General features: G+C 43.8%; 1 protein-coding gene across 2 annotated transcripts; it reads left to right on the forward strand.

Moving 5' to 3' along the window:
- The first annotated feature begins 1,910 nt into the window (after positions 1 to 1,910).
- Positions 1,911 to 12,979, forward strand: OPALIN (oligodendrocytic myelin paranodal and inner loop protein). Of its 2 annotated transcripts, XM_019724777.3 has the most exons (6): positions 2,122 to 2,253; positions 4,732 to 4,767; positions 8,251 to 8,286; positions 9,478 to 9,597; positions 11,096 to 11,152; positions 12,665 to 12,979. In XM_019724777.3, exons 1-6 carry the CDS (start codon positions 2,251 to 2,253, stop codon positions 12,839 to 12,841), a joined length of 429 nt encoding a protein of 142 aa, XP_019580336.3. In that variant the 5' UTR covers positions 2,122 to 2,250; the 3' UTR covers positions 12,842 to 12,979. The 2 variants fall into 2 exon arrangements, with proteins under 2 accessions (XP_074195398.2, XP_019580336.3); XM_074339297.2 differs by lacking the exon at positions 12,665 to 12,979 and having other exon boundaries at positions 1,911 to 2,253; positions 8,251 to 8,272; positions 11,096 to 11,112.
- Positions 12,980 to 13,966: the final 987 nt, after the last annotated feature.

The raw sequence follows: 13,966 nt of genomic DNA on the forward strand, positions 1-13,966 counted from the left end.
AAGCATAATTTGTACCAGATGGTGCTGATTTAAATAGTCTGGTCCTTTTCAATTGTATTATCCCACTTTACAGTTTGGGACCAAGGCTGGAAGGAGTTACTTCACTTGCCTAAGATCACACAGCTTCCAGAACGGCAACTAAGACTTTAAACACAGGTCTCTCTGAACTATGTCTCCATGACATACGGATGCCAGTAGATTCGGTTTAGGCATCGCCGAGGAATCTTGGGAACTGGAACCCTGTGAGGCAGAGACCACGTTGGTCTTGTTCAGACAGTATCCCAGTGCCTGGACCCCACACCCCAAATCAGTTTTCCAGTATTACCTGACTAAACAAATGGTGCCTCTATTTCCTGATAGTAAAGCCCCAAACCCAGGAGTCGGCTTCGTTCTGCTCTTTCCCTCATCTTCTCTCCCCTCCCCTGCCCCACAGGTTTTCCATCATCAAGTGTCACTGCCTCTGCTGCCTGCACAATAAGTCACACACCCACTCACTGCTCTTCGTTCTAGCTGCCCCATCCTAGGTCAGCCACCATCATCACTCACTTGGATTCTACTAAACAGTCTCTGGGTAGACACTCTTGTCCTCTATAAACCAGGATCCATAGAGAAGCCAGGTGAATTTTGGCTTCAGTAATCAGTGAGATCAGGCTCCCATCTCACTTAAAATCCTTGGAAGTTTTCCCATTGCTCTACAATGGAAATCTTACTGTACCCTGCCATGCTCACATCTTAGGTCCCTAACGCACTCTGTCCTTAACCCCTTCCGGGGTCACTCCCTCGTTTACGTTGCTCCTTCCAGTTCTGTGAGCGCACCACACCTGCTTCAGCTCCAGGATTTTGAGTTTGCTGTTTCCTTTGCCTGGGACACTCTTCTCATCTTCCACACGCAGCTTTTTTATTTTCCCATAATAATTTTTTTATGTATATACATACATATTTATATATGTAATTACATAGTTATATACATACATAATTATATATAATTCTTACCTATTTATCCAACCTCCAGCATTATAAAAAAATTCCACATTCTTACCGTGATTTGGTATTTTTCTATCCTTTTCATTTCAGCTTTTTGTTGGGTATGTAGTATATCTTTTTTCTTTTTTTTTATTAGTTTCAGGTGCACAAAACAATGTACTAGACATTTATCATTTATATCCCTCACACAGTGACAATCCCCCTCCCCCATACACTACCCCTACATGCAGCTTAAATGTCATGTAAAGTCAAGTGCCTCCTGGTCATTCTGCTAACTCTCCCCCTGCCGCCTTTTCTCCTCTACAATGGTTTCACCTGTTCTGATCTGTTGTCTGCCTGCCCTCCTGGAACATACACTCCCTAAGAGTTGGGGCTTCATTTGTCTTCATCAAATCACCAATGCTGAGAACAGTGCCCAGAATATTGCTCAGCAGATAAAAGGTGTCAAAAAGATTTGTTGAATGTATGAAGGAATATACTTATTTAAATGGTCAGATTTATTGGTCTTAATTCTGTTGTTTTGTTGGCATGGAACTCCAACTCCTTCACCATTTTAAAGAAGCAAACTCCTAACAGAGAACTTGTAAGAAACAGAAAGCAGCACACATCAATGGCCCCCTCCAGCTCTAGGAGGGTCCCCACTCAGTGTGAGAACAGAAAGGGATAAGACCAAACTCATTGCCTGTCTGCTCATCCACCAGGGAGTGTGTTCGCTGTGGCCGCTACAGCCCTGCCTCAAACAGAGCAGGTTCCAACCCCCATTCTGCAGGGATCTTCTACCAAGATGCCGGCAATGTGTTGACTCCATCATTGCTGGGACAGCGAGCGCTCAACGCTGATGCCTGGCAGCTGGAAATGGAGCAGCCAGCCACAGCCTGTGTAACCCATTGTTTCTAAAGTGCTTTCAGCTGTGGGAGCCTCCGAGCTCTCAGACCAGCTGTGGGTTCTTTGCTGCATTGAAGGTTTAAAGAAGGGGCCTGAAAAGTAAGAAGGACCAAAAATAAAGGCAAAGGGTTGGATGACCCAGGCCATACACAGTGGCCATGAAACAGGAGACCATCTTTCCTGAGGGATGGGCCGAGAACTTGGCTACTCCCCTGACCATAAATGGCTTTGCCAGGACTCTCTTGGAGCCACCTCTTGCCCTGTCACCCTTGCTCTCCCAGCTGGATATTCCTACAAATGTGAGACACAAGCCAATAACGCCAGTGAGAAAGGAGCTCGCCGGGGACAGTGTTTGGAGAAGGTTCTTGGGAGACTGTCAGAATGGTAAGTGAGAACTAGCGTCTTTTCTCAGCCTAACTCATTCTCTCTATAAAAACAATTCTTAAAGCTCACATATCCTAATTCTAATATAAATCTATCCTTGATACAATGAAGTCAAGGGGCTTTGTTTTCAGTTATGTACCTATATGCAAAATACTAATCATTTAAAAAAATTCTCATCAAATATTTGCTGATCTTACCTTTTACTTTAACAGTAAGGTTTTGTTTCTGACAGCCCACATACAGCCAGGGTACGAGGTAGATGTTTCAGCTGAATTCATTTCCCCATTGACGCAATGGGTCAGGTCACTGCCTTGGTTCTTACTGTTCGGTGCACCTTCTGCTACCTGACCAGCAGCACAGATATTCATCAGCTGCATCAGAAACCGCCCACCGTTTTGTGTGGATTGACTAGTGATACAAATTGGGTTGGTACTTGATCAAATTAAGTTTGCTAAGTTAGAAGGGAAAACAGAAGAGGCTTCCCTGATTCTTCATGAAAGAGATTGTGTAAAGGAATGGAATTCAGGCTTTGGAATCAGACAGATCTCTGATCTAACCCAGCCTCTACCACTTATCAGTGGGTGACCTTCCAAAACCTGTCTTGGTCTCCGTTTCGTCACCCATGATATAGGAATGAGACAGCCCCCCTCGTGGGGAGGTTCTGAGTCTGTGTCTGACACAGCACCGCCTCAGCGACAGTGAGTAAGGATCCCATCTCTCCTACTTCCCCTCCCAAAGAGCAAACTTACCACAAGTGACATGCAGCCACAGACCCTACAGTGTCTTCAGAACCATTAGGTAGATATTATTTTATTCTCAGACTAACAGTAGGTGTACTTTAGCAGTGTGTTCTGTACCAAATTTCACTACTGCTGATCCATGCGTGTGATTCCACCCAAGAATTTCCCAGTGTCTTCTCTGTGCTCTCTGTGCTGGCCAGGTCATGAGGAATATGACACCACACAAACCCTCATACACCTACAGGGTTTTACAGTTTGGGTGGAGCTGCCACCGATGTGAATTCTTTTGGGCTTATCCTGTGAGACGGGCAGGGCACGTTAACCATATTCCCATTTTGAAAATGGAAAACCTGAGCGTGGGAGAACAGATTTGTTGTGAGGCAACAGAGAGCAGAGAGCGCAGGTCACCTTTCCAAGGCCACACAGCTGGTAAGAGGCTAAGTCTGGACTTGAATCCAGATGAGGTGACTCCAAACCCAGGGTTGCCTCACCCCACCCTGCTGCCTCTCTAACGAATAGTGCGTCAGATGCTTCTCCACCCAAATTTACGTGATGTTTTTCTCTCCATGAGAGCACAGTAGTGTGTTTCTACACAACATGAATGTCTTTCTGAACTTGGCCAAAATCGTCGTCATCCAAATCCTGATAAACAGCACATGCAACGGCCCGCTTGTAGCTGCTCCTCCCTTCTGTCGTGCCCCAAAGGAAGCTTTGTCTTGGGCCTGCTGACATCAGTACCCACTCCTCACTGATGAGATAAGGCTCTGGGCAGCTGCATTCAGTTTCCCTCAAATGTCCTTGCAGCATCTGTGGGCTTGGTGGGTATTAGCATGAAGGACAGTGTTCGGTCCCTTGAGCAAGAAGACCCTGACCTACGATGGTCCACTTACTCTTATGTTGTCCTAAAGGATGTCCATCTTGGTCTTGGTAAAAAGCAGCATCAGAAAGACTGGCATCGATGAACCCTAAATGCAGGGACAGAAGATGGGGACAGGGAGCAGGAAGGAGCCAGCAGAGACCCTGGGCAGGGCCTGACCAGATGTATGGGCACCTGGGCAGGCTAACAATTCGGTGCCCCACTGAGCCCCCGATATTTGTTGACTCCATAGTTGGGGAAGAGGTGAGGCTGCGTGTGTGCTGAGTGAGGGGGGGGGAGGGAAGGGTCAGCTTCTCTTCTGTCGTCCTGACCAGCTCAGTTCCAGCCCGGACCCTCTTCCTCAAACTCAGCAAAAACGGAAGCCTTGTCTTTCTCCAGTTCCCTCTCCTGGGAAGGGGTTTAGACCATCTCCTTAGAGCAGGTGTGGTTGGAGGGTGCCCCTGGGGGTTCTTATTTCCTATCCTACACAGAAAGTACCAAGTACTTCTAAATTCACACAGTTCCATCCCTGAAAGAAGTCCTAGAAAAAAAGTTTTTTCCAGTACGTTGCTGAATTTCTAGTAATATTTTTGCTGCCCTTTTGGATGGAGATCCCTCAGGCAATCGCTCCGCTGCCTGGCCCTGGTTGAGGACCTGGGAGGGGGGAGGGGATGCTGAGGGAAGAACCAGTGGCCTCAGGCTCCTCTGTTCCTCTGCCCTCTTTTGGGGCCAAGATGGGGAGCAGACACTGAGGCTGACTGAGCCTATGGGATCAGTAAGTTGTCTTGGAATCTTCCAGAATCATTGCCATTTAGTGGAGGGGTCAGTTAGGTGCCTGGCTGACCATTCCCGGGAGCTTTAATGTTTTCTTCTCTTTGGCAGAGTTTTTCACTGAACTTTACGCTGCCTGCCAACACGGTAAGTACAGCAGCCCCCACTCACCAGGCAGGTCAGCAAACACCGGTGCAGCGCTTATGCTGGGCCTCCAGAACGCCATCACGGAAGCCGTGGGGGGTAATGGGGTGCACAGTTCCTCAAAGGCACTTAGGAAGAGTTGGGGGTGTGCAGAGAAATGTTTTCAATTATGAAAGTTATAAATACGCATTTTGAAAAGGAAAACAGCAAAATGAAAACAAAAAACCACCTAAATTCCCACCAACATCAGAAAGCATCAGTCCTTCCAGTCTGTTTGCCTCTTTGTAGATTTTGACTTTTGTTGTGTTTGTACCACTGTGTTCTTTCTCTACATATAATTTTACGGGATGAGTGTTTTCCATCAGCCTTTATAACCATAACTGAGGATGGCCACATGATATTTCTTAAAGTAAATGATTTTCTTAATTGCTTAATCACAATTAGGAATAATTTGGTCATAAACACAGGTATAGATAAACCTTTATTTGCACTGAAAATGATTTCCTTAGTATATAGTCTAGAAGAGGAATTTAGGGGTCAACAAGAATAAACATTTTATGGCTTTTGATGATGACATTTAGCTGCAAGTCAAAAGAGAGATTTCTATAGGTGACGGAGCGCAGTTTCAATCCGGAATTGATCTTCCACCTTCTGTTCTCATGTTGTGGAGAGATGACACGAGGGTTGTTTTCTGACCAGTGCTGCTGCTGTGACTGAGCCTGGCATTGTCCTGGCCCAGGTTTTTTAGTGTATTTGGCTGTGTCAAACGTTTCTGATAAGTCGTATGATTATTCGGAGAGAATAAGTGGAATCTACCTGGTAAGAGGACACCTCAGCCAGGACTCATGTTTACTGTAACATGGGTGCATGGTCCTGGAGAGCAGCAGGAAGGTAGAACCTTGGGACTCACTGCTGGCCCTCTGGTGTCCACTGCTGGCTGCCCTAGACATCTGTCCTCTGGCTCCCCTGGTACCTGCTCCACCCTCTGGTAGGGCCCTGCCATCTGAACCCCCCTGATTTGTTCTGCTCTCTGCTTCAGCCTCTGCCTGTTGTCTGCAGACAAATTCCCCGCTCTCTCTCCTTAACTGTCAAACCTTTTAATATGGTCACTGCTGGAAGTTTCCCCTGGCTGCTCAAACTCAGCAGGTCTGTAGAGACCCCAGGTTCTGTCTTGCCCTCACTTGGCCTACCCTGTGACGGTACTTAGAGAAGCAAGAAGCCATTGCTTGGAGCGGTAGAGGTGAGTGGGCAGAGAGAAGTCCTTATGATGCTAGATGTCACCTTTTAGAGTACCTCCTTGGTTAACAGCCCATTTCTCTGAGAACTGTCCTCTCCTCCCTTTGAACCTATGACCAACCACCCAGCTTGCCTGGGACTGTCTGGTTTTAGCATTGAACGTGCTGCAACCTAGGCAACCTCTTTGGAAAATCAGGAAGATTGGTCACCCTTCCTGGTTATGTGTCTATCACATAAGCCTTCCCTTTTGGTGCAGCTGAATGCCAGTGCAGTGGGGCCACCATGGAAGAGAGGTGGATACCTGGCTAATCAGAACCTCTGCAGGGGTTGGGAACAGGGCCACATATGCAAATCAGTCCCTGCTGGGCCATACTAAACTGTCAAGTATAACCACTGGGTTGGGTGCTGCATTTGGTCTTGGAAGGCAGTGTATCACTGTGGTTAGAGCTTGGATCCTGGAGCCACCCACACAGCACCTGCTACTTAGGGCTATGTGACCTTCACAAGTTATTTCACTTCTCCGTGCCTCATTCTTCTCATCTGTAAAATGGGGATCATTATAGTCATGCTTCACTGGCTATTGTGAAGAATAAATGAGCCGAAACAGGAAAAGTACTTGAACAGCCTGGCACATAGTAAGTACTCCATAAGCATTAGCAGGTGTTCACGAGGGCAGGGAAATTCATCTGGAGAGAGAAAGAAGGAAGCAAATAGAGAACAGCACAAGAGAAAGGTCATGTACTCGGGGGAGAGGGAGAGATCCCAGGAGGAATTGCTTTGGTCCCAACCAGTTCCCAGTCCCTAGAGAAACCAGATTCCTGCTGCTTTGGGGCTCTATGAAGCACCCCTGAATCCTTATAGTTAACTGCTTTTGGAGGGCTTAAAACCAGCCCAAGTAAATTTGTGTAACCTGAAGATAGAATATCTTACCTGAAACAATATTCGACTCTTACCACAACCCAGAGAAACCAAACACTTTAGGCAAATGCAGCATTAAGGTAATATGGTGGCGGGGGCAGGGGTGGGGGGTGGGGGTGGGGAGAGTGAGGTTGTGTTTAGATAGAACTGTAACCATTTAAGTACCAAATGTTAATGCCTCCGTTATTACACTCCTTTGGTGGGAACTCTCTGGGAAAGAGGTTTAGGCTTGGAATTCAAACACCCAAGTTCAAGTTAGATTTATGGTTATCTGAGGAACTTTGTACAAAATTCCACAACTTCTGAGATCTAGTTCCTTTCCTCCTCCTCCTCCTCCTCCTCCTCCTCCTCCTCCTCCTCCTCCTCCTCTTTCTTTTTTGTGTGAAATAGAGACAATAATTGTCAAAAGCCTAAGCCCCAGGGACTCCAAGATACTCACTGAGGTTGGTGAGAATATTAAATAAATTACAGGTCTGACCAGAGCTTTGCCAAATTTAAAGGAACGACAAAAGCTTATACTTCTGGTGCTCACAACAGCTCTGGGGATAGGTTCTAACATCCCTATTTTATAGATGAAGAAATGGGGCCCCTTAGCTTGTGAGTGGAGACGTCGCCGTTCCACTCCAGGCGGTGAGCCCAGGACCTGTAGTCAACCCCGCACTACACTACTTAGCATAATTTACACAGGTTAGTTGCTAATATATGATAAATGTATGATAAATATTTCACCTGAAATTTATGGATCCAGGTAAGACTGTCACCTGAAATAGCTCATAAATGGTGAGATCCAGTACCCCTCGTTGAACGGAGATGTGAAGCGGAAACATGCAATGTATTCATTCAAAGTGGAACCACCTCAGGAACATGGATAGTTCACGACTTCAGATCCCCCCAAAGCCGTTTGCTTCATTGCATGTTTGAAAACAATAAGGCATCCTTAAAGACCTTGTTTCCACCAGTCTTTATGTTTTTTTCCCTCTAGCAATGGGAACAGGTCGGCCCAAAGTGTGCTGGGAAGAAAGTCGGCGCTAGGGACAGAGGGAAGCCTTTTTGAGGTGCAAAAAGTGTTATGGCAAATCCAGAACACTTGAATAACAGAGACCTCAACTAAATTTCTGAATCCTCTCTCCTTGTAGCCAAATTTAATTCTTTCTTATCTGGGAAGCAATCAAGTAAGATTCTGTTTGGCAGTTGTTGTCATGTGTTGTTTTTAATAGAATGTTAAAAAGGGGCCAACTTTAGGCCTATAGCTTCACCTTTGACAGACTGTCTTGTATAATATGCATTCCATGGATTTTGCTTTCTTAAGATGTATATGCTTTTTCCACACAGACTGCCTCCCCAGTTGTTACAGGTGGGAAAGAAGTTGTAAGTATGTCAGTTAAATTTTGGAGCCTTGGTTTTGGTCATTTATAAAATGGGGATAATAATGCTCTACCCATCCTGTGCATTTGTTTTGAGGATTAAAGCATTTGATGTGTGAACTCCCACCAAGCACAGAATCTGGTTCAAGTATTATTCTTATGACCGTCTCAGCTCAAAATGGGGGAGAGTTTGCAGCATCACAGGTGGAGTTCACAAAGTGTTGAGCCAAAGAAGCTGGATGCAAGAGTATGGCAGGTCCTCAAACAGCGTTGTTTTGTTCAACGTCATTTTGTTATAGTGTTGGTGAGATGCTGTGGGAGCTTAACTCTTGTTTATATTAATTAGTCCATGGTAAAACTGGTTTCATTATCCATTGTTTCACCGCAGTTCCAAGAAGCGATCGGCACCGTTAAGTGAGGACTTACTGTGCATACTTGCTCTGTGCATCTAGATGACATTGAAAAACAGACAAAACTGATGTACGGTGATAGATTTCAGGAGAGTGGTTACCCATGGGGTGACTAGAAGGGAGCATGAGGCGGCTTCTTGGGTGCTGGTAACGTTCTGTTTCTTCACCTGGGTGCTCGTTACATGGAAGGGTTCACCCTGTGAGGTCGTCAAGCTGTATGTTTATGATTTATATGCTTTCGGTGTATGTGTTCTATATGAGAATTACACATTTATAGGGATGTTGCAGATTATTGTTGATATTTCCAGATAACCTGCAAATCTGAAAACTTATGTGGATACAAGCATGGCTATTTCCACCCAGATCAAAGGGAAATGGGAATTTGAAAATTAATCAATGCATTTAGTGTAAATAAGTAAAAAAAATTCACATCAAAATGGTGTGGGATATAATAAAATATTTTACTTTTTGCTGATACATTAAAATGTATCTTAGCTTTTCCAGTGTTGATGAGACATTTGTATTTCTGTTCCTAGGAATGGACTGTTCGTATCCTTTGCGCATTTTTCTACTGGTTTATCGCCCTTTTCCAATTGATTTAAATTACGTAAATTAAATCCTATGAAAATGAGACATTAGCCGTGTACATTGCAAACATTTTTCACAGTATTTCATTATCCTTTCGTTTTTGTGTAGATGGTTACTGAACATTTTTATTTCATTTTTGAGCAGTTGAACTTTTCCTTTATTCTGGTGGAAGCTGACTCTGCTTTTCTCTGTGCCAGGACTGTGGGCCCTCTCTGGGATTAGCCGCAGGCATCCCGTCCCTGGTGGCCACAGCTCTACTGGTGGCTTTACTCTTTATTCTGATTCACCGAAGAAGAAGCAGCACTGAGTCCACTGAGGTGATTTGTGGCTTCTTTGGGTCTGGATGTATTGGCAAAAATTGGTATTTTCATGAACTGGCTTTTGGGCAGAGACTGTCAGGATTTGTGTCTGTTTTCTGAGGACCAATGGTGGACATTTCTGCACCTTGATTTCTATCTCAGACTCATGACATTACACTCCAGGCAGAGCTGATCTGTCATACAACCTCAGCTCACCTGAGCAAATCCGTGGCAATAAGGATGGTATTTGGAGTGGCAAAAAGGGAAGAGGAATGTTTGTTGCCATGGCAAACACATGTCAAAGGGCACAAGCTTCATAAAGAGAATGGAGATAATCTTAGGAAAGATAAGAGACAAACAGGTACTGAGGTGCCCGGTAGGCATATGTCCAGTGGATGTGGCTTTATTTATCTTTGCCCTTTTCCACATCTGAACACCTATCAGTCACAAGGGAGTCTACCAACCCCACCCCTTCCAAATCCCAGATGGCTCTGGGGACCATACTCAGAATTCAAAGGCCACTCAGACTGATATCAAACAAGGTTCCATGGTTGTGATGCAACTGTGTTGTATGGACTCTGGGTTCTAATTCCATCCTCTGTGTATGAACATTCCCGGTATTCTCACACTGGTACGCTTTCACAGGGAGACAGAAAACCAAGGCTCTAACCCTGGCTCTGCCACTCTATGATTTATGTGATCCTGGCCCAGTGACAACCTGTTCTGTGCCTTGATTAGCTCAACTTAATAAGAGTCATAAAAACTATCCTCCCTATTTTAAGAGGTAGGCAAAGTTGCAAGGAGGAAATGAGCTCATGGGTGTAAAGATGTGTTGACCGCTGTAAACTTTGAACACATTAAGCAGTATTGCGGCTGCTGGTGGTGTTATTTGTTTAAGTAAAAATTTTCTCAACCTTCAGTGCACTTTAAAGTCATCTAGGAGGCTACAAAAATACCAGTCATCAAAACCGATTAAATTAGTATCACTGGATAATAGAGCTGTGGCATTGGTCTTTAAAAAAAAACAAACACTAAATTTGGGGTGGCCGGTTAGGTCAGTTGGTTAGTGTGGTGCTGATAACACCAAGGTGGCTGGTTCAGTCCCCGCATGGGCCACTGTGAGCTGCGCCCTCCTGAAAACACACACACACACACACACACTCTCACACGCTTTTATTATGGATAATTTTAAACATATACTAAAGTAGAGAAACTAGTATAATGAACTTAATTATCAACTCATGGCCAAATTGTATTTCATCTCTACTCCCACCCACTTCTCCACACTGTCAACTCTGGATTATTTTTGAAGTAACTCACAATTGTAGTTCTTGGGTATGTTTTGGAAGGGGAGAATTCTTATCTGTTTGCTTATTTTGTTTTCTTTTTAAAGTTCTCTGGTGATTGTAATGTGCACCCAGGTTTAAGAACCACTGATTTTAATCATGGCCTTGAGCAAATGTTGTGACCCTTCATTTTGTTTTGTTTTTTTGTTTGTTTGTTTATACCAATTTAGGAAAGTGAGAGTCCATGTGAAATTACAGAAATTGATGATAATCCCAAGATAGCTGAGGTAAGAACTCTTGGCTGTAATCACTATATATCATCATACAGGAAATAAACGTAGTAAAACAAGGGTTTTAAAGACTTTTTTATATACAGGAGCAGGGCAATATGAGCACATGTGGAAAAGAGACGACCAAGTGAAACTCAAGCACAAAGGAGGTTCTCAGTACTTTTATTGGCTGGAAAGGAATTCCAGGTTGATTTAACATTAGAAAATCAATTTAATATAACTTATTTCCCTGGCACATGAAAAGAGAAAAACCATGTGACCATCTCAATAGCAAAAGAGACTTAAAAAAATTGAACAGTCTTTTGTGATGTGAACTCTTAGCAAACTAAAATAGAATAGGAACTTTCTTAAATTGAAAGGCAGTATATATTTTTAAAAATTATAGCGAACGTCATACCTAAGGGTAAAATGTTAATGAATTTTCTTTAAGTTCAGGAACAAAACAAGGATGCTCACTCACTATTACCACTTCTATTCAATATTGTGCTTTAGGTCCTAATCAGTGCAGTAGGACAGGAAAAAGAAGTAGAAAGTATGAGACTGAAAAAGAAGAAGCAAAACTGTAATTTTTTCAGATGATATGATTATCACAGATAAATTATTAGAGTTAGCAAGAGACTCTAACAAGTTTACTGGATACAAAATCAGTATGCAAAAGTAATTTGCATTTCTAAAAATCAATAACAATCAATTAGAAAAAGTAACTTTTAAAGATACCATTTTATAGTGGCAATAAAAATATATAGAATGCTGAAGAATAAATCTAGCAAAAACATATAATCCCTTTATGGAGAAAAATAAAACTTTAGTAAAAGAGATTAAATAAGACCTAAATAATGGGAGTTATATACCATGCTCCTGGATAGGAAGACTCGATAGCATAAAGACGCCAAACAATCTCAAATTGATCTACATAATAAATGTAATTCCAATATAAACCTCAACAGATTTTTTTTCATGGAACTTAATAAGATGCTTCTAAAATCTATATGGGAGAAGGCAGAAAAAAGTGACAATGAGCAGATGGTATAGAAAACAAATAGCAAGATGGTAGATTTAAACCCAACCATATCAATAATCCCATTAAATGTAAATGGTATAAATGCCTCAATTAAAAGGCAGAGCTGTCTTGATTAGATATAAAAGCAAGAGCCAATTATATATTGCCTACTGAAAGTCACTTTCAAAATAAAGACACTAATAGATTAAAAGTAAAAGGATAGAAAAACAGATATCATGCTAACATTAAACAAGAGTGTTGAATGGCCTAAAAATTCTCCCAAGGCAGCAAGCTCAGGTAGTTGTCGACCTCTCCTCATTTGTTTTCTGTCTCTTGAGGATCACTGTCCTTCCTTGCCTGATGGCCAGTCTTCAAAACTATTGTTTAGAGGTTTTGTCTGATTTTTGGTTGTTTTAGGGGGAGGGTATATCTGGTTGCTGTTTCTCCAACTTGGCCAGAAGCAGAAGTCTTTGCTACATCTTTTTTTAAAACCTCTTTGTTTTCTCAAGAATCCTAGGAGGGTACCTACCCATGGGACGAATAGGATGGGAGAAGAAGAAGGTCACATATATGTGAAGACTGTAGCAGAAAGCGAGGAGCCCGTGCACGACACTTACCCTCCTCCTGTGGAAATGGAGAGAAGGAGAGGACTGTGGTGGCTCATGCCCAAACTGAGCCTAGAATGATGCAGCTCAGTCAGGGAGCAGAGCTGGAGCTGGAACAGCGCTGAAAAACCAGGCTTTTGTGCTTGGCGTGAGGAGAGATGTCAAGCTGCTTCTTACCCAATCCAAATGTCGTCGACAGATCTGGAAAACTATTGGGTTGATTTGTGTCTTTAGGGGACAGAGCCAATAAGGTTCATTCCAAATCTCAGATCTTGTGGTTTAAAAAGCAGTGCAGCACCAGGTGAGGTCACTATGCATCCCGAAGGAGCCCTTGGGTACTGTTCCTGACCCCAGTGAGAATTTGCTTTTCTTTGTGATTTTTGGGAAAAGGGCTTAATTTCTGAGAGTCTTGCCTTCTGATCTTTTTTCACATCCCATTTCTCAAAAAGCCATCAGACCTGGCTCCCATGGGAGGGTTGCCCAAGGCCAGCGTGGTACAAGTTGGTGTATAAATGAAGCTTAAGAGGGATGTGTGAGGGGAAGCAGTTCCTTATTTCTGAATATCTCAGGATAGAAATCATGTGGAGCCACACATGCCCTGACCACAGGGGTGGCACGTGGTGGGATCATTCATCACTCCCACTTTTGTTTGTGATCAGACAGTATGTAAGGAAGACAATTCTGCAATGGTGTGCGTGTGTGTGTGTGTGTGCGTGTGTGTGTGTGTGTTGAGTGTAAATAATGTGGAGAGAAGGCAGAGGTTGTTTCAAATGATTATTAGAAATGAGAGCTGTGGCAGTGGGGAGAAAGGCCCAAGTCCTTGGCCTATTACGTGGGAAATCTCATTCTCAGGAAGAGAGACCCAGAGGACGCTGAGCATGTGACCACCGGACCAGAGAGATAGGCTGAGTCGCAGTGTGCCTGGCGTCTGTGGGAAGCCCATGGGCAGTGTCAGCCTGCTTGGGCCAGGCCTTCATTATCGCTTCTGTGAGGAGGCTTCCAGGAATCCTGCTTGCCCCACCCAGAACCACTGTTTATGAGTAGTTCAGGTCTCCTGGTGGGAGAAGTTGGCTCCAGGGCACCTCACAGTCCATCTACCAGTTCCATGCACCACCTTGACATGCTGTGGAAATGCTGCTTTCTCAGATTGTCCAGAAACACCCCTCCCCTCTTTTCTTTAAATAACCAAGAATGGGTTCTATAAAC

This window comes from Rhinolophus sinicus, chromosome 15, assembly GCF_057876585.1.
Source record: "Rhinolophus sinicus isolate RSI-liver-muscle chromosome 15, RSI-T2T, whole genome shotgun sequence".
Lineage (NCBI taxonomy): Eukaryota > Metazoa > Chordata > Mammalia > Chiroptera > Rhinolophidae > Rhinolophus > Rhinolophus sinicus.